We start from the raw sequence: 27,331 nt of genomic DNA, 5'->3' as shown, positions 1-27,331 counted from the left end.
ATTTTATTTAAATAAGCAATATTTATTTTTTGAATAAGAATTTTTTTAGTATTATCTATTTTATTTATGGAAACAGAGGGATTGAGTGTGTCAGTGTTTTATTTGTTTTTTTTTTTCCTAGAATTTGCAAATCATATATTTTTGGCATAATTATATGAAAAGGTTATATGTAATTTTTTTTATCTATTTTTTATTAGTAGTTTTGTGTTTGATTATTTGGTAAATAGAATAAAATACAAATTTACAATAGTAATAACGTAAGAGTTTATAAAATATGTATAATTAGATAAAATAGTATAAGATTTGAATATTGGTAACTGATGAAAATTTTTATGATTATTATTATTATGACACTTTTAATTCACAGATATTTATTGCATTTAATCTGTACTTTATGTTTCAATTGAATAATTATGAAAGAATGGTTGGTTGGTTACAACTCATTTTTTTTGATATTGCAGGAGTGTGTGAGTTGTGCTTGGTTACTGCTCGTAGGTGTGGACGAAACGGTAGAAAAGGACCTCGTAGAGGAGACGAGGGAGATGACCCATTTGTCAGAAACAGCGTTGAAACAAAGAATAGCCCTGTGCTACAACGCTAAAGTCCTCAGGAGGGATTTTAGGGAAAGAGACCTCGTTCTGCGATGCAACGACGTCGGTCTACCGACCCCTGGAGAAGGAAAGCTGGCGGCAAATTGGGAAGGTCCTTACAGAATTAGAGAAGTGCTTGGTAAGGGTGCCTACAAGATTGAGAGACTTGACGGCAAAGAAATTCCTAGAACATGGAATGCAGGTAACTTGAGAAGGTTCTACTCCTGACTCGAGCAAGCCGACCAGGAGGCCTAACGAACTCATGTATGCTCGCTCTGTCCACATGTTAATCTTTTTAGTCAATTTTTAGCTATTTACTCTTATCAAATACTTGCCATATTAACAAGCTTGTCTAGCTGACGATTAATTCCCACTTGTCAAAATATTCTCCTACGTATCTATTACTTCCCAATACGCGTTTTACACGATTGCGTCCTAAAACGGCAGCACGGGACTGATCACCCCGGGAGCCAGATGGACCATAGCCATAATTAACACGGCGACAACACGACCAAATCGGTCCAAATCGTTACCAACGTAAAAACGACAAAACGGGCACAAGCAATGAGCCCACCCCGAAAAGGCGGTAACAAAAATAACACGATGAGCCAGGCGAAAGATAGTAACGGCCACTCGGCCAAATGATGCGTGAGCATCTTGTCTATCTTTTCCTAGTGAATTTGCATCTAAATTATTAAATTTAATTAAGAATTAATTATATTTTAGCCACTATGGATGCTATTTTGAGTTTTGTACAATACTGTTTATTTTAGGTAGCATTTGGCGGAATTTGATGGAGTTTCTGCAGAGAAAGAGAAGAAGCCAAGGAGATGACCAGCGAATACCGACGCGGACGCATGGTTCACGTGACCGCGCGGAATGGAGAAAATCGCAATGACGCGATCGCGTGCCTGACGCGATCGCGTGGATTGGAATCTGCACAAATGACGCGAACGCGTGGACGACGCGGACGCGTCACATGAGCGATCTGCATAATGGACAATTCAAGTGGTCCCCATCCATCCATTGAAGATTTGATTATTTAAATTAATTCAAATTTAAATTCAAATTTTAATTCTAGGAAAAAATATTATTTTAATTTTTAGTTTTAGATATTAGATTTTAAATTTATTAGGATTAGTTATAAAAAGGGAGAAACTTTCCTTCCTTTGTAGAGAGGTCCTGGGAAGGATCCCATTCCATCCCAATTTACAATCTTTATTTTCTCTCTCAATAATGAGCAACTAATCCTCCATTGTTAAGGTTAGGAGCTCTGTCTATGGATTGATTTTATTGCTTTTTCTATTTTAATTTATGTATGGATTTATAATTTAAGAATTGTTTTCGCTTTTTATTTTATGAATTTGGGTGGAACGGAAGTATGACCCTCTTTCTATTTGAGTTCCTGTAAAACTTGGAAAAGCTCTTTACTTGAACAACAGCTTGAAAACATTTTCTCCTAAATTTTAATTATTTGGATTTAACGGGATACGTGACATATAATCCTTTTATTTTTGGGTAATTAGAGTTTTTGTGGCATATAAACTGGAATTTGATTATCACCCTCTAATTGGAGTTAATTGACCAAGGAATTGGCTGCTGATAAATTTTAGAGGAGACTAGGAAGGTCTAAGGAATTAGGGTCTAGTCACATATAGTTTGCCATAAATTAAATCCTACATGATTAAAATAGTTAGTAAGAAAAGTTAATCCGGAAAAATAGATAACTCTGAAACCTTAACTATCTTCTCCATATATTGTTCTCATCTTAATTACTTGCCCTTCTTCAATATTTTTTATATTGTTTAATCTCTTTTATGCTACATCTCAACATCAATTTTTGTTTGTCTAACTAAGCCTATCAAACGCTATTGTTGCTTAATCCATCATCTTCGTGGGATCGACCCTTACTCACGTAAGGTATTACTTGGTACGACCCGGTGTACTTGCCGGTTAGTAAGTGTGGTTATAAAATACCGCACCAAGTTTTTGGCACCGTTGCCGGGGATTGATTGTGATTAACAACTATTAGTTGTTTGATTGCTTAAATTAGGCATTTTAGTTTTAATTTTATTTAAAAATTTTGTTTTAAATATTTTCAAAAAAAAAATATTTTTAATTTTATAAAAAAAAAATTTGCTTTAAATTTTCGAAAGAAAAAAAAAATTTTTACGATAATTTTTTATTTTTACTTTACGTCAATTTTTTTTCTTTTCCTTTACGTTATTTATTTTTTTCTTTTTCGTTTAACCCCTTGTCCCCCTTCCCCTGTTTCGTTTTAAATTTTTTTTTTCTCTTTTATTACTTATTTTAAAAAATAATAATAATAATAATAATAAAAATATAAATTTTTTTTTTAAATTTTAATTTTCGAAAAAATAAAATAAAAAAAAATTGATTTATTTTATTAAAAAAAATTATTTTTTAAAATTAAGTTTGGTGTTTCCTAGTAGTTTTATTTTAATTCTTTGAATTCTGTTCTTTCTTCTGTGCTTTCCTGTTTACCACATGGTGCGTTTAATCTTTTTGGTGTTTTGTGCTAAGAAAAAATAATGGAAAGAGATCACATGGGTTACTACTTCATCCAAGTAGTGATTCATACTATGGTGGATGGAGGAACTATCAAAATTTTGGTTGGCAAAGCCAAAACCAAAGAAACTTCAGTGCTCCAAGTTTTTCCAACTACCAAGAACCATCATCTTTCTACCCATATCAAGAGCCACCATCAGATATTGAGGCTTCTCAAAAGGAGGGTGTTATGGAAGTAGAAACTCTGAATGCTATTCTTACCCTGAACAAGCTTATGACTCAGCAATTAAATCTACTTACTCAACAGATGGGTGGCATGCAAGTCCCAGCTATCAACACCCAAAATCTTCTTCAAGAGGCAAACTCTAAATCCCAAGAAGATCCTAATTGGGAGATGATGATGAGTTTTATGCAGGAAACCAGAGCCTCCATTAGAAACTTGGAGGTGCAAATGGGCCAAATAAGCAAGCAATTAGAAGAAGAGGAAGATGTACAACCTCCAATGCCCTTGGTAAGTAATGAAAAAGAGATTGAATTAGAAGAAAGCTACCAAGAGGAAGAGGTTGAAATTGAGAAAGCTTGCAAAGAGGTAGAAGAATTCAAAGAATAACACAAGGGAGTGGAGCTTGCAAGACCTCTCCCAAAGCCATCACCATCCAATACAACATTCAAGTGGATACAATTTCTACCTTTAATCCTTACTTTCCCACTTGAATATGGGCTACTGGAGACGGATGGTCAACTTAGAGCTCTCTGTGGTATTAAGAGCAAGAGGAAGATGGTTAGTGGTAAGAGTTGTCAAGCAAGGTTCAATATGGTTGCATGCTCCGAATTGAAGTGCAAGAATTGGTGTAGAGCTAATTTGAATGGGTCTAGAAGGTTGTTTGGATGTCTCTGTGAGAATTTAGATTGCTTGCCACCTGGTGAGAACAATGGTGATACATAAGAAGACGAGTGTAAAAGCAAGGTTTGGGACCCTGGAATTCATTCTCACAATCAACACTCATGGGACCTTGTCACTTGCTTCAACTTGCTCAAAGGCGTTATGCGCCTAGTTTGGGATCCCGGTAGCCATTGGAATTACAAACATTGGTGGAGATTCCTGGATCAGTACAAGAACAAGCCACCATGACAAGAAGCTCACAACATGTCCAACTTAAGGACTTTAACTAAAAGTGCTTGGTGGGAGATAACCCACCGTGGTATGATCGTTCTTTTTCATTCTTAGCTGTTTTTCGTAGTAGTAGTTTTTACATAGTTGATTTTTATTAAGTTCTTACTAATTTTCAAATCATGCAGCTATTTTATCACAGGAACCAAACACCTCAGGCTAAAAAAAAAAAAAGAAGAAGAAGAGAGGCACACGACGCGATCGCGTCATTGACGCGAACGCGTCAATCATGTGTGCGTGAAAAATAAATTTGAACAGAGAGTTACGCGGGAGTGGCGCAAGAATTATGCCTCTAGCACAAACAAGCCCACGCGGACGCGTCCCCCACGCGTTCGCGTCGTTCGGGATTTTCACTATCCACGCGGGCGCGTCACCGACGCGACCGCGTGACCCGAAAAATCGACGTAGAAGGTATCTGGGCAGAAAGTTGTGCTGGCTTGGGGCAAGAAGTGTGCTAAAATCACAAACTTGGTCACGCGGACGCGTGCCTGACGCTAACGCGTCATTATGAAGAACGCGCAATTCACGCGACCGCGTGCCCCACGCGGCCGCGTCGCTTGCGCCGCCCAGTTTCCTTCTCTCTCCCAATCCTAATTCTCTCTTTTTCTCTTATCCTTTTATTTTTTTTATTTTAATATTTGTCTCTTCTATTTTCAGTTCTTCTTTGCTTGAGGACAAGCAAACCTTTAAGTTTAGTGTTGACGCTGCGCTTATAGGTTTTCTAATACAAAAGGGAGGCGAATCATCTTCGCGAAGGAGCACAACCTGAAGAATAAAGCGACCGCTAGGATAATTAAGGTGGTTGAGATCCTTTAATTTTTTATTCCTCCCCTTTTTTTCTATGTTATGTTTCGGTTTTCTGTTATTTTGCTTTGTCTGTTGCATGATCCTTTATTAGTTAGAATCCTAGGACTAGTTTAGTTTTCCTATTGCTTTAATTCTGAAAAGATGTCTCATGTATTACTCACTGAGCTTAAAAAAAAATATAGGAGTGATATATTGCATGAGAAAGTGGGTCTATATTGAATAATAGCAATGTTCTGAAAACCGGACCGGACCGGCCGGTTCAACCCGATTAACCGAAAACCGATCATATAGCCGATCCGGTCCATGAACAAAACCGCGCTGCGAAAAAACCGGCTAAACCGGTGGTTAACCGATGAACCGGGCAAACCGGGCCAGTTTTTATATGTGCCGGTTTTTTCCCCTACTAGTCAAACGGCGTCGTTTCTTTTATAAAAAAAAAAAAAAGAAAAAGGGGATGAAGAACGCGTGACTTGCTGAGGCTGCCACTCCCAAAATTGAAAACCCAAAGCCAAAATCCCTAATCTCTATTCTCCTTCTCCAAAATCTTCGAAGAAGTGAAGGCTGAAGAGTGAAGAACTGAAGATTGAAGAACCCTCCACCGCCACTCCCAACCATCAGCTCCACTCCCAATCTATTCTCCACTCTCCAACATTGAAGCAGCTTCTGCATACAACGGATTAGAGGACGCCGTGAAGAACACCCGACGTTCGGCCACCTTCGGGCACCGTCGCCGACGTTCGCGCACCGTCGCGCACCGTCGCCCACGCTCGCGCACCTGGGTTTCTGGGTTTCTCCGTTTCTGGCTTCTAGGTTTCTCCGCTTCTGGGTTTCTGGATTTCTGGGTTTAGGGCTTCTGGGTTTGTGGCTTCTGTTCGTGGCTTCGTGCTGTGTTGTTTTCTGGCTTTTCTTCGTTCTTCTCTTAAGGTAAGATCGGGTTTCTGGCGTCTGTTCAGTGTATACTGTTTCAATTTTTTTTTTCTGGCTTCTGTTCTTTTATTTTTTTTTATATGATTAATCAAATGTGGAATGAATTTGTTGTATACTTGTATGTTGGATTTGAGAATAAAATTGATGCATGTTGAAATTGAAAATTATGTTATGCTCTGTTCTTCAATTTTTATTTTTTTTGAATCTTTTCAAGTCTGCTCTGTTTAGTTTTTTTATTTTGTCGATTCTGCTCTATTGAATGCATATAAAATTATAAATTGTATGAACTTTGAACTATGAATTGATATATTGGTCTGGATTCTGGGTTGCTGGCATTCTGAATTTAGATGGAACAGTCAGAAAATGATCAACAACAACAACATAATGCTGGACAAGAATCTCAGACAGCTTCATCGGTTCTTGTTCTGTTTTTCAATTAATTTTTTTATTTTGTTAATTATTCTTGTTTTGTTTTTCAATTTTGTTTATTTTGAATTTCGGTATATAAATTCAATTCTGCTATGTTGGATTTGGCTATATTGAGTTTTGTTTATTTCTGCTCTGTTGAATACTGCTCTGTTGAATTTTGGGGTTTAAAATTTAAATTCAATTCTACTCTGTTAATTATGTTGAATGAATGTCGTATGAGTTATATGGATTGATATATTTTTCTGGATTCTAGATTGCTGTCATTTTGAATTTAGATGGAACAGCCACAAAATGATCAACAACTACAACATAATTCTGTGGGCATCTTCAAGGCTAGAAATTATGGAATTAGCCCTCTCTAGTTGCTTGTTGAGAACCATTGTGAGAACCATTGTATTTTGATTGACTTCATTTAGTGATTTTGTTCAGGTTCACTTTTCTTTTCAACAATCAATATTTAGTCATTGACTGTAAATGTATTTAATTTGTGTAAATTTGTGTTTGTAAATTGTAGTTGTTACTAATTAGAAATTTTTATTTTTGAAGATAGAACAACTAGATAGTGATCAAGCATTACATATATTAATTTTTAATAATTTTATTTAATATTTAATTAAACCGGTTGAACTCCGGTTGAACCCCGGTCGGACCATTGAACCAGTGAACCAGTTGCCTTACCGGTTCATTGACCGGTCCGGTTCTCGCAACCTTGAATAATAGTCTTATTTACTTAAATGTGGTGGTATTTTCTGTGATTCTGAATACATGACATGAACAGTGCATATTTTTTGATAGTGAAGTTTATGAATGTTAAAATTGTTGGCTCTTGAAAGAATGATGACAAAGAGAAATGTTATTGAGTTTCTGAAAAATCATAAAATTGATTCTTGAAGCAAGAAAAAGCAGTGAAAAACACAAAGCTTGCGAAAAAAATATTTAATAATAAAAAAAAAGAAAAAAAAAGAAAAAGCAAGCAGAAAAAGTCAATAACCCTTTAAACAAAAAGGCAAAGGGTAAAAAGGATCTAAAACTTTGAGCACCAATGGATAGGAGGGCCCTAAGGAATAAAATCCTGGCCTAAGCGGCTAAATCAAGCTGTCCCTAACCATGTGCTTGTGGCGTGAAGGTGTCAAGTGAAAAGCTTGAGACTGAGCGGTTAAAGTCGTGATCCAAAGCAAAAAGAGTGTGCTTAAGAACTCTGGGCACCTCTAACTGGGGACTATAGCAAAGCTGAGTCACAATCTGAAAAGGTTCACCCAGTTATGTGTCTGTGGCATTTATGTATCCGATGGTAATACTGGAAAATAAAATGCTTAGGGTCACAGCCAAGACTCATAAAAAAAGCTGTGTTCAAGAATCAACATACTGAACTAGGAGAATCAATAATACTATCTGAATTCTGAAGTTCCTATGGATGCCAATCATTCTGAACTTCAAAGGATAAAGTGAGATGCCAAAATTGTTCAGGATTGCAGTTGTAAACCCCACTATAAGAGAAGACATGGGCTTAATCGAACTCTCATTCTCATGCAAATTCACATCCTAAGCTTATATTAGTTTTGGTTGCTTGAGGACAAGCAACAGTTTAAGTTTGGTGTTGTGATGTGTGAGCATCTTGTCTATCTTTTCCTAGTGAATTTGCATCTAAATTATTGAATTTAATTAAGAATTAATTATATTTTAGCCATTATGAATGCTATTTTGAGTTTTGTACAATACTGTTTATTTTAGGTAGCATTTGGCGGAATTTGATGGAGTTTCTGCAGAGAAAGAGAAGAAGCCAAGGAGATGACCAGCGAATACCGACGCGGACGCATGGCTCACGCGACCGCGTGGAATGGAGAAAATCGCAATGACGCGATCGCGTGGACTGGAATCTGCACAAATGACGCGAACGCGTGGACAACGCGGACGCGTCACATGAGCGATCTGCATAATGGACAATTCAAGTGGTCCCCATCCATCCATTGAAGATTTGATTATTTAAATTAATTCAAATTTAAATTCAAATTTTAATTCTAGGAAAAGATATTATTTTAATTTTTAGTTTTAGATATTAGATTTTAAATTTATTAGGATTAGTTATAAAAAGGGAGAAATTTTCCTTCCTTTGTAGAGAGGTCCTGGGAAGGATCCCATTCCATCCCAATTTACAATCTTTATTTTTCCTCTCAATAATGAGCAACTAATCCTCCATTGTTAAGGTTAGGAGCTCTGTCTATGGATTGATTTTATTACCTTTTCTATTTTAATTTATGTATGGATTTATAATTTAAGAATTGTTTTCGCTTTTTATTTTATGAATTTGGGTGGAACGGAAGTATGACCCTCTTTCTATTTGAGTTCCTGTAAAATTTGGAAAAACTCTTTACTTGAACAACAGCTTGAAAACATTTTCTCCTAAATTTTAATTATTTGGATTTAACGGGATACGTGACATATAATCCTTTTATTTTTGGGTAATTAGAGTTTTTGTGGCATATAAACTGGAATTTGATTATCACCCTCTAATTGGAGTTAATTGACCAAGGAATTGGCTGTTGATAAATTTTAGAGGAGACTAGGAAGGTCTAAGGAATTAGAGTCTAGTCACATATAGTTTGCCATAAATTAAATCCTACATGATTAAAATAGTTAGTAAGAAAAGTTAATCCGGAAAAATAGATAACTCTGAAACCTTAACTATCTTCTCCATATATTATTCCCATCTTAATTACTTGCCCTTCTTCAATATTTTTTATATTGTTTAATCTCTTTTATGCTGCATCTCAACATCAATTTTTGTTTGTCTAACTAAGCCTATCAAACGCTATTGTTGCTTAATCCATCAATCCTCGTGGAATCGACCCTTACTCACGTAAGGTATTAGTTGGTATGACCCGGTGCACTTGCCGGTTAGTAAGTGTTGTTATAAAATACCGCACCACCAAACAACCAACTAAACGTAACTGTTACGAAGTATCAAATTACAAAACATGCGACAAATGTTCAACAAATCTACATCAAAATGTTCAAGTTATAGGAAATCACTTCCTAGGCATGTCGACAATCTTGCTGTCTTGGATCATTTTGAAGACTCCAATAGCCGATGTGTCGAAGTCAGGAGCCACGATCTTCACTTGGGCTTTCAAAGCATCTTCAGTCATAGAGATCGCATTCTTCCCTTGCTCTTTGGTCGCTTTCAGCTTCTTCCGGAGCTCCTCGACCTCGACTTTAGCGGCTTTAGCCGACGACACGGCCTGGTCACGCTCTCTCTCCAAGACTGCTACCCGACCCTGAGCGGCGTTCAGCTGGCTCTCCAATGTCATCTCCCGCTCAGCTAAACGGGCCACCGTCTCGTCGGAAGCCTTCAATTTCTCCTCGGCGGATGTCGCCTTTTCCTCGGACACCTTGAGCCTCTCCCCCATCTCGGACAACTGGCTCTGGAACAGCTCAACCTGCATCTTAAAGTCATTGTTTGCCTTGGCAGAGGACTCGAGCTTCCTCCGGAGAGCCTGCATTCTCGACAACTCAAACTCAGCCTTTCGAGCTATCACAGCCCCCCGGAGCAAAGTCCGGTACATCCATCTCGCCTGCCCGGCTAGGTCGGTTCCATGAAAATGCTCCTCCGTCCCAGGAATCAGCTGCGAGTCAATAAAGGTTGTGGCATCGAAGTTTCTCTCCATGATGGTGAGAGCCCCCTCCGGGCTCGCAGACGCCCTCCGTCTCTTAGGGGTGTGGATGAGCTCCACATCGTCATCTTCCTGATTGACAGAAGGCGAGTGCCCGCCAACGATGACTTCGGGAGGGGGAGAAGCTTGCACCCCTTCTGGGTTCTTGCCCGACACGTCGGTATCCTGGGGAGGGGGCACAGTCTGGTCCCCCTTCTCCCCAGAAGGGCCACCCGAGTTCCCGGTATCTTTCTCCTCGACCTTCTCTTCATCGCTTTCTTTGAAGAAGGTCTTCATCAGGTTCTCAAGACCCGTCACTCTCCACTGCAGCAAACAAACAAACGCATCAGCCGTTAGAACACGTAAAGTAAACAGTAATAAACAACACAAAAAACACAAGACAAGACGACTCACGAATATAGCTCCTGGCGGCCTCCCGTTCACCCATGAGGAGATGAGGATTCACGGGGTTCTTTTCAAAAATGGCAAATAGCACGTCGGCTATTTTCTTATCTACTGAGGACATCCTCTTATATGTTGCCTTAATAAAAGGATTCGACCCTGTCCCAAAACTCCGATAAGTGGGGATGAGGCGTTCCCCCTCCAAGGACAACCAAAAGGGGTGGCGACCTTTAACGGGACGGACTTTGAAGAATTTATCTTTAAACCCAAGGTAGGAGTCCTCGAACAGACCAAATATTCTCCTACCCTGGGCAGACCGAAAAGAGAGGAACCCTTTCCTTGCTTTCCCTTGTTTGGAAGGGTTAGTAAGGTTGAAGAAGAAAAGGAAGACATCTACCGACACCGGCAGCTCGAGATACTCGCAAACCATCTCGAAACAGCGGATAGAAGCCCAGCTGTTCGGATGGAGCTATGACGGTGACACAGATATCCAATTCAAGAGCGACATCTGGAATTCGGAAAATGGAAGGCGAACCCCGACCTGGGTAAACATGGCTTTGTAAAACCAAATCCAATCGACGATCCGGGGAGAGTGAAGATTGATCTCGTACAGCCGCTCGTGGGGGGCAGGCACGGAGGTCTCATAATTAGCCTCTTCGTCTGTCCCCCTGCACAAGTATCCGGCTTGTCGGAACTCCGTCAACTCCGCCAGATCCATCTGGTTTGGCGAGTCCTTTACATCCGAGGTTACCCAAGCGTACGGATCATAGCTCGCCGCGGAAGGGAAAGTCCGGGAGACGACACGAGGCATACCTACAGCGGGGTACCATTCCGTTAGTCTACGAGGTCGGGAGTCTGGGGAAAACCCAAGAAACTATACCCTTTCTACTCAATCATGACCAAATACGGCTAAGAACTATACCAATCGCACAAATCACCTAGAAACCTGCCCAAGAATGGTACCCCTCCCCCAACACATCTACCTAGCATCCCTAACTAGCATTGAAAGACCACATAACAGCAAAAATGGCAAAGCAAATACATACAACAAGCATGCGAGAATGAAACAGAAAAGAGAAGGATTCTGGAAATACCTGAATTAATTGCAGGAACCTGGAAGTGAAGGAAGAAGCACAGAGACGCTCGAACAAGAAGGTTTGGATATCAGGGAGAGAAGAAAATGAGGAATAGCAAAAGTGGGAGCCAAGGAAATAAGAAACTGTTTAAAAACCGCTGCATAAAACGCGAAAAGGCCAGGGGTAAAACAGTCTTTGCGCGCAGAATTTTTCGTAACCCATTATGAGCATTTAATACTCAGCGCGAAGAACGAAGCGATAAAACGGTCGCCCCAGCAACCAAGAGACACACGCGCAGGGGGCACGTCCCTCCCACGGTCAGCCGACCCAAAGACAACCCACGAACGAAGAAATCACGCGCCACCAATGTCCCTCACGACCATTCCTGGCGCGTCGGGGGCACTGTTATGGCCTAGCCCAGAATCCCTGCGGGTCCGCCTGACCCGAAGGCCACCCGGCCCGGATATACGCCCCGCAACCGACCCGGACACGCGTCCAAGACAGCTCATGTGCAGCTGTAGGACAACGTCCCTGGAAACATGGGCCTGCTCTCATCGGGCCCACCTCTGACAGGTATATAAGGGGAAGACTTGCTCTTCCCCCAAGGTACGTCACATATCACACTACCCTTTACACCTGCACATTTACTGACAAGAGCGTCGGAGTGTCTTTGCAGGTGGCATCCCCCCTCTCCCCGAAGAACACGGGATATCGGGACCTCGCACCCCTCGACCAGCAGTCCACGACTTGACGAGCCCTTACCATCATCCCGGATCACAACCCGAACCGTCAGATAACCGATCTACCGAACATTTCCATTATACATTTGTATAGTTCATTATACATTGGTATAGTCCAATATGTAAGATAAATGATATTGTGGTAGACAAAATTAATAATTTATTTTATTTTAAAAAAATATTTATGTACTCAAATTTCAAATATAATATTCTACGTAATCAATAATTTAAAAAATTAAAAAAATATTATTGCAAAGCAATCTAAAAAATTAACAAAATATTTATGAAATTTCTTCGTTCCATAAATAAAGACATGTAAACAAAAATAAGAACACATATTAAATAAAAAAAATATTTTCTTTTTACATCAAATTAGTAAGATAAAAAAAAACAATTTTTTACATCAAATTGATAAGAAAAAAAGACAAAACTATTTTTTACCTAAAATATTAGAAATGAATTAAAAGAATAGAAGAATGACTAAAAATATAAATTAAATAAGTAAATTGAAGAAAAAGAAAAATGTAAGTGAAAGTTATGCGTGAAGCCAAATTAAATTTACAACTACAGCGGATGGATGACGATGGAAGCGATGCAATTGAGGATGTTGAAAGAAGGAGAAAGCGGATATCATTGAGGATGTTGTCTTTGAATTTTCTTTTAAAAATTAAAAATTAGTACTCAAAAATAAAATAAAACATGAATATAAAATACCAACCACTTATACCTATTATTTGGACCATTATCGTGTCGATTTTTGTATTTTTTAAAAGGTAGAATATAGATACCTGTGTTTAACAATGGAGTTGGCGTATGAATTGTATCAACTCCCTTGTCAAATCATATGGCGATCATTTGCACGTAATTATTAATTTGTTGAATTCTCCCTTTCTTAATAAATGTATGTCAGAACCAAAATATAGCAAGACGCAGAAAAAAATCGACAACAGCCAGAAATATTTGTAAGTGGAGCAGTTATTTAATTTCCTTACGATTGTCGCAGTTATTAACTCTTTTGTGAGTTAATGACTTTTTTTAATTAAGAAACAAAAATGTATTATTACTATTTTGTCCATAAATTTGATTTGTAAAATAAATTATTTGAAGGTAAATGATGTCTATAAAAATTGGACACTAAACTCTGGTATTGGCTTTATATATTAGTATAGATTATGACACTTTTAATTTACACGTATTTACTGCATTTTTTTTTTACTAAAGATAGGAGACTCGAACCCGCAACCTTTTAATTGAGTATAAGGAGACTATGCCATTTGATCTGTACTTTATGTTTCAATTGAATAATTATGAAATAATGGTTGGTTGGTTACGACTCATTTTTTTTGATATTGCAGGAGTGTGTGAGTTGTGCTTGGTTATGATGTATACAGGTGTGAGACAGGCTTTTTTGAACAATGGCAGCGAGAAATCGGACCGTCCGAATTCTTTGTTAAAAAATTCGTTGACCATAAATCGGACCGTCCGATTATTTTTTTTCCCTTAAAATCAAATCGGACCCTCCGTTTACATTTTTTATTTTTTTTCTTAAACTGAAAACGGACCCTCTGTTTATAATTTTGATTTTTTCAATTTTTTCTTAAAATGAAAACAGACCCTTCGTTTTTAGATTTTTTTTTTAAATCAAAACAGACCTTCTGAGTTTTATTAAAAAATGTTTTTTTATAGATACCTTCTAATCGGATCGAGTTTCTTGTGCTAAATTCCTCGGTCCGATTTCAGTCCTTCTGATACCACATATAAAAAAAGTACTCTTATTTTTCATAACACATAATCACTTCACACTCTCCTCCATGTTAAAAATAAAAAGCGGTTGGTTACTATCTATTGTCTTCTATTTAAAACTAATGAGATGGCATCATTTGTTGGATTCATTATATGATACAAACCTGTTTATTCTACGATTAAAAAAAAAAAAACAAAGTCTACTTATTATGACTTACGAGTTACGACCCAAATGTGAATTAAGTGAATGTGATTACCCAAACTTTAATCATGCTCATTCGGACTTCGATCAACATAATTACTGTGTCCTTATATACAAGTTTGGACAGTAAAACATCAATGTAGTCTTCTTTATAATTTGAGCATTCATCCAATATCACTCTTCACGAAAAATGGAAGCACTTTCTTTCAATCCAGGCTACTGCTTGTTATGCTTGGATCAATGATATCTTGCTCCGGATTGAAGCTTCATGTGCCACATCGAAAGATACGCCAAGAAATGGTAGCCGAAAACCATGGCTATCAGAGCAGCTACCTCTGTCAAACCACCGTCAATTTTGATAGCAGCAGTTAGTAGGTGAGGTAGTTGAAAGACATGTACCAAATCCAAGAAATAAATATGGGAACTCTGCTAAGATTTTATGATATAGTTTTTAATATAATGAGTAAAATAGGGCACTATAAATTGTAACCCTAATTTAATAGCTACAAGTAGATCGGAAGACAAGATATCAAAATGTACATCGCATTTTAGAGTAACTCGAATTTGTAAAGCTGATTCTAGAGCAGAAGTTATCCAGTGTCGACAAAGGGAACTTTCATAGTGGATCAAAGTAAAGGTATAAATCTAACTCCTTACTGCTGTTAGTGCTGTCAATGTGTCATATCATTCCTTACATGCATGGTTTACATTCTCATATGGTTTTCCTGTGCAGACAAAGAGAACTTCTGTAGTCAAGGAATTGCTTTCGCTGTGTGCAAGGATGTGCAATCATTGAACTAGTAAGCACCCGCATTTCATCATTTCTTTCTTGTACACTCAAGTCTTATTATACAACACTGAAAACTTTTCCTCTTATTCTGTTGATAATATGATAAAATCTACCATGGGGAAGTGTATGGTATAGCCTTGAAGGCTACAGCTCATATGGGAAACTCAATTTAATATTGCTTATCCAAAAGCAGAACTGTAGACTGAGGCTGCCATAAGCAACGAAGGCATTGCTCATTAATAGAATTATGAGCGTCGTAATTGGGAGTTCTTTATGTGGTTCAAGGTCCTTGAGAATGGGAGTTTGTACTGGGACTACTTCCAAAGAAGTGATCAGGAAGCAGGAAAGGAACCTGATATCATGATCAGTTGGTCACTGAGATCCCCATTTGTTCTGAGTTTGAATTACAAATGTTCTTCACTCACTATTTGTGCTCTATGCTTTCCTTTCCTTTTAGAAGTTCGTATGTCAGAATGTCAGTGAGTAATGTGTGATTAAGTGTAAGATGGAAAGATGTTGTCATACTTGAGATGTTCTTGTGATACAACCATCACTACTTACTAGATACTATTTATTCCTTATTTCTCTCAAAATAAGGCAAGTAATGTTTTATGATTTCTAAAAGTAGTTTAGATTCTATTTATTAATTGCGGCATATTCGGTGTTGTATACAACCATGTTCTCTCTGTTCTCTTTTATGCACTTTGATCACTAGTAGGAAGTAGTAAAGATTGTGCTTATTTTTTGGCTTAAAATGATTATACTTGATCACTAGTTTAATAAATGGTATGAAAATATCTTATTTACTTGACGAAGATTAAGGTGTTGAAGTCATTCTTTCTTTTACTTTGTTAAGTGTGAAGTCAGCTTTTTTGGAGAGAAAAGATAACAATAGCAATCTACACTTGTTTATAGTTCCATAGCTTTTGTCCTAGCTTAGCCTTCTCGTCATGGTGTTCATTCTCTACTAATAAAAAAAGGGTTAAATTTAATAATAAGTAACTTTTGTGATAAATTAGCAAGTTAGCAACCAAATAATCTGAAGACTGAGGAAATTGAAAGCATGAAGAGTGAAGAGTGAAAGTTTTTCTAATGATAAAAAAATGCATATAAATTTTGCTGTCTACTGGTATCAAATAACATAAATTGCAGCAAACCATTATGATATATCTCTTTTTTCTAACATCAAGTTTAGTATAAACTTCAAGCAATTAAACTTGTGTTTGCTGTTTTAAAAAAAGAAAAAAAAAAAAAAGAGTGGGAGATGAATAAATGGCATCATTATTGGTTGGTAAAAGTAGTTAGAAGAAATTTTCACCACTAGTTAGCCTTAGTTGCATACAGAAGCATGGGTGCTATTATGTATTAATGTTTGACTTATCTGTTTGTATGGAGAAAACACTCTCGTAATAATGCATAAATATTTCTATAGTTTACATCTTTTCTCAAAGACTTTTAGAGTAGATAATGGAATCAAGATATATAGTTTAGCGTTTTAGAGATTATGTGTTTGAGAGAACACAGGCTGACAGTAACATGAAGTTGTGTAAATTGATATGAATTGTTGTCATACAAAAAAATAAAATGAGATATAAGAAAATGTAAACTACTCCTAAGAGATCATATAAGACACTGTCTTATTTTCAGATACAATTAGGATAATATAAAACATTTTCATATATTCTAAAGACTTTGTTTTTCATTTTAATCTTCTATTTTTCCCCCAATGAATCCTAGAAACACAGAACACCGAAAATAAAAGTAGAAAATGGAAACAGCTAGAAAACAGACTATTGGAGTTTTGTTCTTGTTTTGCTTGGATTTTCCTGCCTGCATCTTGAATCTGTTTTTCAAGCAGGGTTAGTTGGAGAAAAAGGTCACCAGTTATGGATACCATGCTTCTTAGGTTGCTTGGTTGGTTAAGAATACTTGAATGACGCATAATATAGTTAACATCTCAGATTCTGATAACTTTTGTCTCAGCTCAATTTTCATTATAGGATTGCTTCACTGAAGAACAAGACAATAAAAAAGTGTATATTTGTTGTTGTATTATATTGGGGATGGAGGGATTTGCTGTGAAGGGTAAACTGTAAATGATCAATGTTATATGAAGAGATTTGTAAAAGTAGTTCACTTCTTGTTATTTTCAATTAATCCCAAAAAAGAAAAATAAAAAATAAAATATGTTGGAAATTTTCTATAGTGGATTAATCCAACTTAACAAAGATTAATCAGCTTTCAGTATATTTTGAACATCCTTGGTTTAGGCACAGAATAAGCTACTCTAAACCAAGGCAGGCAACAACAAAATTCTGTGCAGAAAGAGTGCAACATTGTAAATAAATTGTTTATGTGTTTTATCTTTATACATATAATTAACAAAATAGAAATGGAATGTCTTATTTAAAACACAGATTTATGTTGAAACTATAATTAAAAAGGGAGCATATGCATGTGACATGAATTAACACTATATTTTGTCTAGTAAATGAGAATAGTGATTTTTTTTAAAAAAAAATTGCATTGTACTATTTTTTAATGGTATAAAAGATAAATATTTTTTTACTTCATTGTTTATTATTTTTTATACCAAAAGGAAAATCACACATGTAAGACAGAACATTATGTATATAACAGTTGTTTTTGGTATATAGAACTGTGAATGGTATGTGAGAAGTAAATAAATGTAGAAGTGGATATTGATATTGATGAACATAAACATTTTGCACTTAAAGAGCCGTTGTAGGGAGCATTCAAAAAAAAATGGACAGATCAGATGGAATCCATCATCCTATTGCAGAGCATAATATTAAAAGATCCTCTTAGAAAGCATCTAACAGCTTTTGAGGAAGAAAGCATCTCAAGGAAAAACCCTTAGAATAAAAAAAAATTGTTTCTTCGAAGTAGGTGAAGTCAAGCTCTTATATTAAAATAATCATCAGTGGCATCCTTTGTCCAACAAGTGGGAATTTCCATGAATAATTTTAGTACCACTTGCCTTGAAGACCAATCATCTTTAAGTTTATATCAGCAGAGCATAATATACTTCACCTGCTGCATCTATTTCATTACTCTTTTTGAGATTAACTGAGTTTACTGCAAACTACATCCATTTCTTTTTCCCTTCCTCATTTTCCTCTGATATCACTTGATCTTGAGAAACATGGCTGCAGCACTTGTAGGTGGAGCTGTTCTGTCTTCCATTTTTAATGTTGTTTTTGACAGGATGTCGTCACCTGAATTTGCCAACTGGATCAAAGGGAAGAAGCTTACCCAGAATCTTCTTGAAAGGTTGAAGACCAATCTTTATGCTGTTCAAGCCTTTCTCAATGATGCTGAGCAGAAGCAGATCAAGGAGAGAGCTGTCAAGGCCTGGCTCGATAGTCTCAAAGATGCTATGTATGTTGCTGATGACTTGCTGGATGAAGTCTTCACCAAAGCTGCCACTAAGAAGCATCCAGGTACTTTCTTCTCTCGTTATCTCAAATTGCAAGATAGGAAGATAGCAAACAGGATTGAAGAAATAATTGAGAGGATAGAGTCTATTGTGAAGCAAAAAGACACTCTTGGTCTTAGAGAGATTCCTAAGGAGAACATGTCTTGGAGGATCACAACATCTCTCGTTGGAAGTTCTAATATATATGGCAGGGAAGCAGACAAGGAGGCCATAGTGAAGTTGTTGTTGGATGATGATGACACTGGTGATGGTGATATATCAGTGATTCCCATTGTGGGCATGGGCGGAATAGGAAAGACTACTTTGGCCCAATTGATTTACAATGACGATAAAATGAAGGGGAATTTTGATTTTCGAGGTTGGGTTTGTGTGTCCGAAGAGTTTGATGTCACCAAGACTATAATTGAGGCAATAACAAAGAGTCCTTGTAACTTGAATGATTTGAATTTACTTCAACATGAATTAAAAGAAAAATTGTCAACGCTGAAATTCTTTGTTGTCTTTGATGACGCATGGAATGAGGATTATGAAGACTGGAATAGGCTTCTAAAAACTTTTCAAAATGGGGTTAAGGGGAGTAAAATTCTCATAACCACTAGAAGTAAAAAAGTGGCTTCTGTGGTGCAAACGGTTTCACCTCATGATTTAAGTTTATTGTCGGATGAAGATTGTTGGCTAGTATTTTCAAAACATGCACGCCTTTCCACTGACTCTATGGAAAATCCAACTCTGAGAAAAGTCGGCAAAGATATTGTAAAGAAGTGTGATGGATTGCCCTTGGCAGCTCAAGCCCTTGGAGGCTTATTGCGTGGAAATTCTGATGTTGAGTATTGGAATCATATATTGAAGAGTGAGATTTGGAAATTCTCCAATGACAAGATAAAAGTTATTCCGGCTTTAAGAATCAGTTATTACTATCTTCCTTCATGTCTAAAAGATTGTTTTGTTTATTGTTCGTTGTATCCAAAAGATTATGAATTTGATAAAGATGAGCTCATCTTGTTATGGATGGCTCAGAATTTTTTACAACCAGTAGGGAGAAACACTTTAGAAGAAGTTGGTGATGAATATTTCGATGAATTAGTTGCGAGATCATTTTTGCAACCTCATAGTACTGAGAAAAATAAATTTGTGATGCATGATCTCGTACATGATTTGGCAATGATGTTTGCTGGAGAATTCTATTTTAGAGCGGAAGAGCTTCAGAATGCATGTGAGGTTGATATTAAAACTCGTCATTTGTCCCATAATGCTAACGGCAATTTTCCAATCTCAAAACTGTTGGGAGTTTGTGACAGAATAAAACATACAAGGACATTTCTTGAAATCAATCTGTACTCGCTGATACCATTCAACATGGAAAACGCACCTTGCATCATGTTGTCACAGTTGAAGTACCTGAGAGCCTTGTCGTTCAATAACTTTCCTCTTGAGTCAGTGCCTGATTCAATAGGGGAGTTGATTCATTTGCGTTACTTGGATCTGTCCGAGACCGACATTGTGACATTGCCGGAGTCATTAGGTAACCTGTACAACTTGCAGACCTTGAAGTTGTATTGCTGTAGAAATCTGGAAATGTTACCTGTTGGCATGAAAAAGCTTGTGAATTTGCGGCATCTTGATATTAGAGAAACTGATTTGCATGAGATGCCAAAAGGAATGAGCAAGTTGAAAAATTTGCAGTTTTTAAGCGACTATGTTGTTGGGAAGCGTAGAGAGAACAAGATCACAGAATTGGGAGCACTTGCAAATCTACACCAATCTATTTCCATTTCCAAGTTGGAGAATGTGGTGAACAGCAGTGAAGCTTCGATGGCAAGAATGTTTGATAAGGATGGCATTAGGTATTTGAAGTTGAGTTGGTCGCTAGATGAAGATGAGAATATAGTTGATTCCCAAATAGAAAGAGATATACTGGACGAGTTACAACCTCATTGTAATTTGAAACAACTAGAAATCGAGCGTTACAGGGGTACAAGATTTCCAGATTGGGTGGGACATTCTTCCTACCACAACATCACCACAATAACACTGTTTGGTTGTTTGAGTTGCTGTATGCTTCCTTCACTTGGACAATTGCCCTCTTTGAAGCACCTAACAATTATAGGCTTTGTAAGTGTTGAGATTGTGGGTGCTGAGTTATACTTTAACCAGAATGGTGAATCTTGTTTGGAGACACCACCATTCCCAATGCTTGAAACTCTTTCCTTTTATTCAATGCCTAGCTGGAAGGAGTGGCGTTCACTGGGGTACAATGCATTTCCTCGACTTAGGGAGCTTTCCATAAGGAAGTGTCCCGTGTTGAGAGGAGATTTGCCAAATAACCTTCCATCTCTGCAATCACTTAAGATTGAGGAGTGCGATGAGCTGAGTTGTTGTGTTCCAAGGGCTCCTGCGATTACCAGTCTTTCAATTTCAGGAAAGCATCTGGTGGGGTCCGTGGTGGAGGCCATTACCAACACGCAACTGACTTGCCTCACTTCTTTATCCATCTCAGGTTGTTCCTCCCACATATGGTTTCCAGTGAGTGCTATTCCCCCATCACTACAAGACTTGACGATATTGGATTGCAGAGAATTAGAATTCCAAATGGATGGCCAACACAAGTCACTGCAGAAACTATTGATATGTGAGAGCTGTGATTCAGTTGCATCCTTCTCGTTGTTGGATTCCTTTCCAAATCTCGTGACTGTTGAAATCGAGAAATGTGAAAAGATGGAGTCAATTGTGGTGACAAGTTCTCTTTCATCTCTGCGTTTTCTAACTATCAACAATTGTGGGAGTATGAAATTCGTGTCGACGATATGGATGGCAGCACCTCAGCTAGAGCGTCTTTCATTACTGCGTTGCCCAGAGATCGATTTGTCTGCTCCAGGGCTTCCACACCGTTGCCTCAGATCTCTTTTCATCAGCTACTGCGAGAAACTAGTGAGCTCAGCATTCATGAATTCGCAATTTCATGGGCTTACTGATCTTTCCATTCATGGCGGATACGACGAGAGTGTGAGTGTGAAATCTTTCCCAAAGGAAGGTTGGTTGCCTGCCTCCCTTGAGTCTCTTAAACTTTTTTTCATTTTTAGTGTGGAGACGTTGGAATGCAAGGGACTTGCCCACCTCACCTCCCTCCATGAATTATCTATTTATCATTGTCCCAAGTTGGAGAATATGGAGGGTGAAAAGCTGCCTGCCTCTCTAAAACAACTCAGCATCAGTGGTAGCCCTTTACTGGGTAAACGGTGCGAGATGAAGGACCCACAGCTTTGGCCCAAAATCTCCCACATCCCCGCCATTCAAGTTGCTGACAGGTGGATTTCGTAATCTAACAACTTCAACAGGTAACTGTTTCTCTCTCTATGCATATAAAGTGACTCACTAGTTTTTCATTCTTCATCTGCTTTACAACATTCTTACTCTACATTCTTGTTAATGTCTTGTATCATTCCTTACCAACACAGCTAACATTTTGTACACTCTCATACAGCTTATCCATGGAGCCAACAAGATAAAAGTCTGCAGTTAAATTTTTGCTTTTGATGCATCAAGACTATTCACTCATTGCAGTACTCTTACATGCTTTGATACTTGCTTCAGACCCTTAGGCATGGGAGTTGGGACATGATGAAATTAGGTTCTTCTTCCAACCTTGATTTAATATTCCGTTTGAATACTCAGAAAGAATGCTGTATCTTACAGTGCTTCATATGTTGCATACCATCAACTATGCAGCAAAGTATTGTATATTATTTTGATTTAATGTTTGTTCTCTTTTCTTTCGTTTTATTGTTGATGCATTCCTCAATAAGAGAATGATGTTAGTGGTAATTGAAAAAACTAGAATCTTATATGATTGGCTCTAAATTCTTTTATATTTCGTTGAAGTGTGCTATTTCTTTGAGCCTTTTTACCAAAAGAAAGTTCACGCAAGATGATTGATTTATCTAAACAAAATTTGCCATAGTTCATGGTTGAAAAATGAATGGTGCTTTTGTTTCTCTGATATGTAGATAAAGTTCAGGTATAATCTAACTCCTCATTGCTGTTAGTGCTGTTAATTCATTGCACCATTCCTTACATGCACGGTTTCTATTCTCATGTAGTTTTTGTTTGGAGCTAGAAAGTACTTCTTGCGTGCCAGATGTAAGGGTGGTATTTTCGGTGGTGTTATGAACTATTAAACACCTGCATTGCATTACTTCTTTCATGTATTTCTTTTTTTTTTCCCCAACTTTTGCTGCTGACAACTTATACATTGAAGTTTATTACAACACTGACTGCTTTTTCTTTTGTTCTGTTGATAAGCTACCGTGGGGGAAGTGTACAGTATATCCTTGAAGGATACAGCTCATATGGGAAACAGTTCAAGATTCGCTTATCCAAAGGCAGAACTGAGATTGAGGCTGCTGATAAGCAAAGAAGGGAGTGCTCTGAGATAGGCATCACAATTGGTGCAACAATTTGAAGTTCTTTATGAGGTTCAAGATCCTTGAGAATGCCAAACGGACACTCTCGAGGAGAATGGAAGTCGCGCTGCGACTGCTTCGAAAGAAGTGGCTAGGAATCAGTAAAGAAACTTGATATCATGGTCACTGAGATCTCCATTTGATCTGAGTTTGAATTACAAATATTGTTCACTCACTGTTTGTGGTGTATGCTTTCCTTTCCTTTAAGTACTTCATAGTTCTTATGTTAGTAAGTATTGTGTGATTAGTTGTAACATGGAAAGGGCTAACTTAGTTGTACTTGAAGTAGAGAGTATTCAATAAATAGTAGATGTTTTTGGCCCCAGTCCTATTCTCTGATGGCAATGCCGAAGGGGGATAGAGGCTGGTCCTTAACCAGGGACTTGATGGCTATGCCGGAAAGTCCAGTTGGGGGGTTATTTTTCAAAAAAGAATAAAAGGTGTAAGATGGAAAGATGTTTATGGTTAACAAGAAGTCAAGAATGAAGAATTACTTCTTCCAGTGGCTTAATTGCGGTTTATTTGGCACTGTTCTTTGTTTTCTTTTATGCGCTGGAAATAAGTAAGATTGCCTACTTTCCCTTAAAATTATTATACTTGATGAACTGAATGTGTGGTGAGACACCAAAAAAAAAAAAAAAAACTGAATGTGTGGAGAAAACTTGCAAATCTTTTCTGGGTTATGATTATAATAAGTTCTCTTATTCTAACATAAAAAAACCATTTAGTTTCTAAATTTAAAAAGAATGGTTAGAAAAGATCTTGTTTACATGATGAAGGTACAGGTGCTGAAAACTACGACATAAAAGCAAAAGGAAGAGTTAAGAGAATGAAGCAGGAGAATCTTATTGAAGATAAAATATTAAGGGTATCATGTCAATGGTTTTATACATTTAGATACAAGAGATTTTGTTAAGTGCTCTATAAGTATTTGAATATGTCAAAAAGGTATATCATTTTTCTTTTATAGGAAATTTTTAGTAAGTGATATTTTGTGAATTTTTTGTTGGCAACTTTTTGTAGATTGTATTAATCTGTAATTGTTTCTATTAACACTACATTATATTGCAAAGGGTATATCAGTTGTACTAATCAGTGCTATTAATTTCCACTGACAATAAAGAAAGAAATACAATTCAAGTCAAACTTCTAGAGCACAGTTTTCTTTTGGTCCTACTAATTTCATGAATATTTAAATTAATTCTACTTAACAGTATGTCATTAAATATTTTTGTAAGTGTGCTAATTTTGACCTGATATTTTTCCCGTTCACATAACTATTCTGAAGTTATGGAAGGATGATTTAGGTTAACTGAGGCACCTTTGGAAATTTTATGCATACAGTTAATACATACTGTTTCAAAGAAAATTGTGATCAAAATGTAAAAAATTAAGACACTACTATGTGCTATCAACTATAGTGGCTGATTGCATGTTTTAAACTCTGGCTCTATTGGTCTTCATTTCTTGCTGTGCTATTTGATTTTGTATTCTCTCTTGCTTAAATGCTTAATGTTTATGTTAAAGCTCCTTCTTTTCTGCCAATTCGCATGGAAGGTATGGAATAGTGGGTTAGTGAGTACCACTAATAACACAGTTGAAAACTTTTTCTCATGTGCTTCTATAATTTGTAAACCACCTAATCTTCTTTAATGGCCTCATTTTATTCTCTTGCAAATTAGGATCCTTAAAATCTCACAATATGTACTATATAAGTGTTTCTTTTTTTATTCATGGAATTGGAAGAGAAGAATGAGGCAATGAAGCAGTTTGTAGCAGATCAAATCATATGCAGATTAGAGAAGAAATTATACTGTTTCCAGGTCTTAGATCATCCATTGATTTTACGGAGGTATGAGTTATGTCATTTTCCCTCATATTGCATAACACTTATACTGTAACTTCTTCAATCACTGTAAGAAAACAACAACAAAGTCTTAGCCAACTAGCCTTATTTCTATTATGCTTCTCTAATTACCTCCTATCAAATTTATAGTTGCATCTTTGCTCATGTTCATTTTAGACTTTTAGTACACAACATGAGAAAGAGATAACAGAATCAGGAATAATTATGCATTTTCTTTTTTGGCAAGAAAGAAGAAAAAGGAGAAAACAAAGGCTAACAGTAGTATGCACTTGTGTAAATTGATATGGAATGTGTAATACAAAGAAATAAAACCAGAACAATCTCCTTTTACAATGAAGTTAAACTCATGAAATGTAAGAAAATTTAAAGATAAGATATTGTCTCTCTTATAAAAAAAATAGTAAAAGCTATTATGCCTTATTTTTATATATGATTAAGATAATATGAAACATTTTCACATATTCTAAACAATTTTTTTTTTTTCTATTATTTTCCCACGAAATTTTAGAAAATCAAAAACAGTGGAAATAAAAGTAGAAAATGGAAATACATGATTGGAATTTGGCCTTTCTTTTGCTTGGATTTTCCTACATCTTGAATGTGTTTCTCAAGCAGGGTTGGAGAAGAAGTCACCAGTTATGGATACCATGCTGCTTAGCTTGCTTGGTTGGTATAGAACACTTGGACGAGGCATAATACACAGTTAACTAAGATTAAGTTGGTCATAATACCCTATCCAATGGCTTTCTTACTTTAAGTGTAAGATGGAATGATGACTTTGTTATACTTACTATCTTGTTGATCTTGATACACAACATGCAAGATTAAGCACTATTTATTGATTATTTCTATCAAGATTAGGAAGTTACAGTTTATGTTTAACTAGGATGAAGAATCATATATATTATACTTCACTTGATGAATATTTAGTGTAGAAAACCATGGCACAGGATCCGAGAGACTCAAGGGCGAGAATTTGAGTCATGATGAGAAGTACATACTTCAAGTTATATAAAAGCCATGTGAAATATGCATCATGCATGAAGAAGCACAAAAGCTTCTTACTGAGTGCACCAAGAAACTTAAACATTTTCCTCTCTTGAGTCATTGTTTATTCTTTGCCAGTCTTTCACCATTTCAAGTTATTCTTTTTCCACATTAATAACTTGGTCAACTTGTATTACATTCCTTTTTCAATGGCATTAATAAGTTGATATTTGTCAAGCACTTCACATGAGATTATTGTCTGGAGGTATAAATTATCTTGACATGGAAACCAGCCAATAGACATGGATGGAAATTATGAAATTTTGACGAAAACTGTGACACCAAATTATAGCTATGCTTTTGGTTTGAAATTTTGACTAAGTGCAGCTACAAACAGTTTAACACCCCTCTAATTCCATCATTCAATTAAACATTTTCAGAGACTTTTAAAACAGATTCCCAAAAAAAAAAAAAAAGAAAAGCAACCTCTGAGTTCTAAAAAAGACATTGAAGTGCCTATGATAAAATCTAGCATGCATTTTGGTGTTTTGAACATGCTAAATTACAATCAATATATACAAGTTTGGACGGTAACACATCAATGCAATTGTCTTTATAATTTGAGCATTCATCCAATATCACTATTCATGCAAAATCTAAGTACTTTCTTCCAATCCAGGCTGCTGCTTACTATGCTTGGATCAATGATCTGATGCTCTGGAGGATTAAAGCTTCATGTGCCGCCACGAAAGAAACGCCAAGAGACGATAGCCAAAACCATGGCTATAAGAGCAGCTATATCTCTAAAGCCACTGTCAATTTGATCCCACTTACAACAGTTTGTAGGTGTGGTTGTTGAAAGACATGTACTGGATCCAAGAAATGAACATGGGAACTCTGCTAAAAATTTAGGGTCAAGTGTTAATTTCTTCTTGCCAAAACATGGTAGTTGAAGGACTTTCTGCTGCTGTGTGCAAGGAAGTCTTTCTCGTATCTTTTGCCAACTTTTGCTCCTGACACCATGTACATTGATGTTTAATTACTATACTGACTGTTTTTTCTCTTGTTCTGTTAATAAGATGATAAAATCTTCCCTTGAAGGATACAGCTCATATGAGAAACTCAATTCAATATTGGTGCAATAGTTGGAAGTTCTTTTGAGTTTCAAGGTCCTTGAGAATGGCAAATTCTTCCATAGAAGTGGTTAGGTGTGATTAAGTGTAAGATGGAAACATGATGTCATACTTGTCCTTGTAAAATATGATGACTAAACACTATATATTGCTTATTTCTATCAGAATAAAGAAGTAATGTTTTTGGTTAACTAGAATGAGCAATCACTTAATTAAGAATGCTGATTTTTCGTTACAATGATTGTACTTGATCAACTGAATGTGCCTTGGGAAAAATTGTCAACTTTTTTGGGTTATAATTATAATATATTTTAATTTGTCTAACATTAAAAAAATACTTTAAAATTTTAAAAAATGATTTGAAAATA

General features: G+C 36.7%; 3 protein-coding genes across 4 annotated transcripts in view; all 3 read left to right on the top strand.

Annotated features, from left to right (window-relative positions):
• Positions 1-22,144, top strand: part of LOC112728696 (putative disease resistance RPP13-like protein 1) — a 57,875-nt gene extending 35,731 nt beyond the window's left edge. Inside the window, exon 2 of the mRNA XM_072209966.1 lies at positions 22,078-22,144. The gene's annotated coding sequence lies outside the window, so the exon portion shown is untranslated. The remainder of the gene's footprint in view (positions 1-22,077) is intronic.
• LOC112728706 (prolycopene isomerase, chloroplastic) overlaps positions 1-27,154 on the top strand; it is a 66,815-nt gene extending 39,661 nt beyond the window's left edge. Inside the window, exons 4-5 of the transcript XR_011868971.1 lie at positions 25,459-25,602; positions 26,510-27,154. The gene's annotated coding sequence lies outside the window, so the exon portion shown is untranslated. The remainder of the gene's footprint in view (positions 1-25,458; positions 25,603-26,509) is intronic.
• Positions 14,403-23,487, top strand: LOC112728699 (putative disease resistance RPP13-like protein 1). Of its 2 annotated transcripts, XM_025778958.3 has the most exons (5): positions 14,403-14,903; positions 15,000-15,066; positions 18,285-21,851; positions 21,998-22,144; positions 22,816-23,487. In XM_025778958.3, the coding sequence occupies exon 3, from the start codon at positions 18,286-18,288 to the stop codon at positions 21,832-21,834; it is 3,549 nt and encodes a 1,182-aa protein (XP_025634743.1). In that variant the 5' UTR covers positions 14,403-14,903; positions 15,000-15,066; position 18,285; the 3' UTR covers positions 21,835-21,851; positions 21,998-22,144; positions 22,816-23,487. The 2 variants fall into 2 exon arrangements, with proteins under 2 accessions (XP_025634743.1, XP_072066065.1); XM_072209964.1 differs by lacking the exons at positions 14,403-14,903; positions 15,000-15,066 and having other exon boundaries at positions 17,746-21,851.
• Positions 27,155-27,331: the final 177 nt, after the last annotated feature.

The sequence above is a fragment of the Arachis hypogaea genome, chromosome 12 (genome assembly GCF_003086295.3).
Source record: "Arachis hypogaea cultivar Tifrunner chromosome 12, arahy.Tifrunner.gnm2.J5K5, whole genome shotgun sequence".
Taxonomy (NCBI): domain Eukaryota; kingdom Viridiplantae; phylum Streptophyta; class Magnoliopsida; order Fabales; family Fabaceae; genus Arachis; species Arachis hypogaea.
This window is presented reverse-complemented; position numbering and strand designations above follow the sequence as displayed.